The sequence below is a fragment of the Xenopus laevis genome, chromosome 5S (genome assembly GCF_017654675.1).
Source record: "Xenopus laevis strain J_2021 chromosome 5S, Xenopus_laevis_v10.1, whole genome shotgun sequence".
Lineage (NCBI taxonomy): Eukaryota > Metazoa > Chordata > Amphibia > Anura > Pipidae > Xenopus > Xenopus laevis.
The window spans coordinates 141,674,157-141,677,986 of record NC_054380.1 but is presented as its reverse complement, the minus strand read 5'-3'; the positions used below and the strand labels follow the sequence as shown (position 1 = coordinate 141,677,986).

The 3,830-nt window shown below is 44.8% G+C and overlaps 1 protein-coding gene across 1 annotated transcript in view; it reads right to left on the bottom strand.

Annotated features, from left to right (window-relative positions):
- Positions 1–566: 566 nt before the first annotated feature.
- LOC108717456 (potassium channel subfamily K member 3-like) overlaps positions 567–3,830 on the bottom strand; it is a 27,655-nt gene continuing 24,391 nt past the window's right edge. Inside the window, exon 2 of the mRNA XM_041565151.1 lies at positions 567–2,245. Within this exon, the coding sequence (XP_041421085.1) occupies positions 1,392–2,245 (854 nt within the window). The 3' untranslated portion in view covers positions 567–1,391. The remainder of the gene's footprint in view (positions 2,246–3,830) is intronic.

Below are 3,830 nucleotides of genomic sequence, written 5' to 3'. Positions count from 1 at the left end.
AGGGGGAGATTTGGGGTGAGTGTTTATTTGTACCCTGGGTACCCCTGGAACTATAGCAGGGTGACTGTTACCCCAATGTTTCTATATATCTGTAACCTTGTTATGAGCTAAGGGGGCCCAGTCTGAAGTTCAGTTAGGGGGAGATTTGGGGTGAGTGCTTATTTGTACCCTGGGTACCCCTGGAACTATAGCAGGGTGACACCCCAATGTTTCTATATATCTGTAACCTTGTTATGAGCTAAGGGGGCCCAGTCTGAAGGTCAGTTAGGGAGAGATTTGGGGTGAGTACTTATTTGTACCCTTGGTACCCCTGGAACTATAGCAGGGTGACACCCCAATGTTTCTATATATCTGTAACCTTGTTATGAGCTAAGGGGGCCCAGTCTGAAGGTCAGTTAGGGGGAGATTTGGGGTGAGTGCTTATTTGTGCCCTGGGTACCCCTGGAACTATAGCAGGGTGACACCCCAATGTTTCTATATATCTGTAACCTTGTTATGAGCTAAGGGGGCCCAGCCTGAAGGTCAGTTAGGGGGAGATTTGGGGTGAGTGCTTATTTGTGCCCTGGGTACCCCTGGAACTATAGCAGGGTGACACCCCAATGTTTCTATATATCTGTAACCTTGTTATGAGCTAAGGGGGCCCAGCCTGAAGGTCAGTTAGGGGGAGATTTGGGGTGAGTGCTTATTTGTGGGTGCAAGTGGATGCAAGTGGATGTGCCTAAATGCTGAATGATACAGGGGGTTATGAATACAAAAGTTTAGAACCCCTACTCTAGACTGAAGTAGCACAAGCATTGCACTCTACATTCATGTGGCCCTATCTTGTTTCTTCTGCCTCTGGTATGTTGGCTTTCTTCTTGCTTTACCTTCTGTCTGTCAGACTTGGGCACTTCTCGCTGGCAGCTATTGTGTAGGGCAGAGGGATTTCGTTTGATAATGGGAGGTTGCTCAGATGTGAGACAGTCAATAAGTGGATGGATCAGCTGGTTATTACCTGAGATATGGAGGGTTTCAATCAAACTGGGCCTGTGCTCATCTCAGTCTGTAATGTTCTTAAGTTAAATTCAATGTTTAGAAATCAGATATCAGCATTGCCTCACTGGACTAAATTAGAAGCCTATTGGACCCTACCGTCCTGATGACCCTCTCAAAGTTGGCTGGAAGCACAAACATAGGAAATGATATGGATCACTGTCAGGCAGACCTGCACTATGGCATCAAATATGGTCTACAGACCAGCGTTGGACCTAAAATAGGTCTAATATGGACACACAGTACTGGAACAAACACATAAATGGACATTCTCAATGGAGCATTTGTCTGATAATTTCCTGCAATGGCCCCACACTAGTTTTGCTGTAGATGCTCTGATCCAAGCAGGGAATGTTCCCCTACACAGAACTCCTCCTCTTCATGAGCCCCCTGAAGGCAGAGAGACTGTGGAATCCAGTAGAAACGGAGCTGATGGCCGAGTGCTGGGTGTTACAGATGCAACCATTGGAGGTTGTGCTTATGCACCTGCCCGGGGTCAGGTTCCCCTGCTCTATACAGGTGTCTGAACTGGAAAGGTCTCTAGGTATGATCATTGGGATGGAATACTGGAGCTTCTCCCTACTCTTGTACCATAAACAAGAACACATGGACTGGAAATGGAGCACCTCGGCATAAACATTCCGAAATCCACCCGATGAAGAGCTGGTGTCGGTGGTGTGAAAGCTGGAGTGACCATTCTGGGTGAGCAAAGCCCGATGCTCGGCATCCCTCTTCTCATCTTCAGCATTCATGGTCATGAAACGGAGTACGACCAAGTTGAGGAACGCGCCAATGACCGTGAGCCCAGCTAAAATGTAGACAAAGCTAAAGACAACGTACTGGAGTTTATTCTGTAGAGCCGCGTCCTTCTGTAGGGCCACATAGTCTCCAAACCCAATGGTGGTCAATGTGATGAAGCAGTAATAGTAGGCGTGGAAGAAACTCCATTGTTCATAGTGAGAAAAAGCAGCGGCTCCGATGCACAGGGTGCTGATGCAAGAGAAGAACCCAATGGTGACCATGTTGGCCATGGAGACCTCAGCCCGTCTCATGCCAAGGCACTTCTTGATGCTGTGCAGGAGATACTTGACCAAGGTGTTGATCCTCTCGCCCAGGCTCTGGAACATGACCAAGGTGAGTGGGATTCCCAGTAGGGCGTAAAACATGCAGAAGACTTTGCCTCCATCCGTGCTGGGTGCTGCATGGCCATAACCTGTGGGGAAGGGATAGAGATGCGTCAGGATCCGAGGAACCAGCTATATGCACTAAAACTTCATCATGAGATGGGCTGAACCCCCCTAAAAGGAAACCAATGTATCTTGTCTTTAATAGCAAATTCCCTAAACTATTTATATTACAGTAAAGAACCCCTTCCTATGCTGATGGTGAGATCTCCTTTCCTCCCCGCCAATGAATCACTCATTCCCCCTCTCTTGGTAGGGAATCCCATAACCTGACTGTCCTTACAGTAAAGAACCCCTTCCTATGCTGATGGTGAGATCTCCTTTCCTCCCCACCAATGAATCACTCATTCCCCTCTCTTGGTAGGGAATCCCATAACCTGACTGTCCTTACAGTAAAGAACCCCTTCCTATGCTGATGGTGAGATCTCCTTTCCTCCCCACCAATGAATCACTCATTCCCCCTCTCTTGGTAGGGAATCCCATAACCTCCACAGCAAAAGTTTTTGAGTCTTTTGGGCAGTGAAGTTCCAACTTACAGCGAGTCCTTATCAAGGGCTCTCCCAGGCCCGTAAGAGATTCAAATATAGGTAAAAGGGGAATCGCTGTATTTCCTGACAAAGCAAAGGAAAAGGGAACAAAAACAGATATGCGTAATATGGTGCAGTATTTTCTGCTATTTTTTGTATAAATGCACCTTTAACTGTGCGTGATTAAACGTATAGAAAAGTGCAAACAATGTGTGACAAAATTAAAACACTTCGATTGTGCGACTGTGTGTCTATTTTATATATATATATACACCACTTTTAATTATGATATAAGTGACTAGAAAAAAATTTTTTTACCAGTGAAAAAATAAAATAAAAATATAAAAAATAAAAATAAAAAACAAAAATTTTTTTTAGATACTAATGTGTAAAAATATCCTTATCTCATAAACACCTCTTATAATTAACAAATTAATTCTAAAGACACCAAATGGTAGCAAGCATAGAGAGTTTTGGTTTAATTGCTTAATTAGTTTCTTTTAAATGAAATCTTCACCCAGTGCTGATCTGGTGGTATATTATACTCACAGACGTGAGTGAATCTGCGCTTTTGAGAGAACAAGCCGTGTCCTTCCAATAATCATCCGGCAACCTTCTAGCTGGGCAGAAAATAGAGCGGCATGTGCAGTATCGTTTAAAAAAGCTGTTTAATAAAAATATAAAATACACTCACAAACGCCTCTTTTAAAAATCGCATGTAAAATCTGTGAAGTCCGCTTTTCAAATGAAACCGTAGCGTCCTTTACTTTGCTCTGCGCATCTCAGTCTTGCGCTGCAGCTCCAAACGATCTGTCTCCCCTTTCTATGCTGATGGTGAGATCTCCTTTCCTCCCCACCAATGAATCACTCATTCCCCCTCTCTTGGTAGGGAATCCCATAACCTGACTGTCCTTACAGCAAAGAACCCCTTTCTATGCTGATGATGAGATCTCCTTTCCTCCCCACCAATGAATCACTCATCCCCCCTCTCTTGGTAGGGAATCCCATAACCTGACTGTCCTTACAGTAAAGAACCCCTTCCTATGCTGATGGTGAGATCTCCTTTCCTCTCCACCAATGAATCACT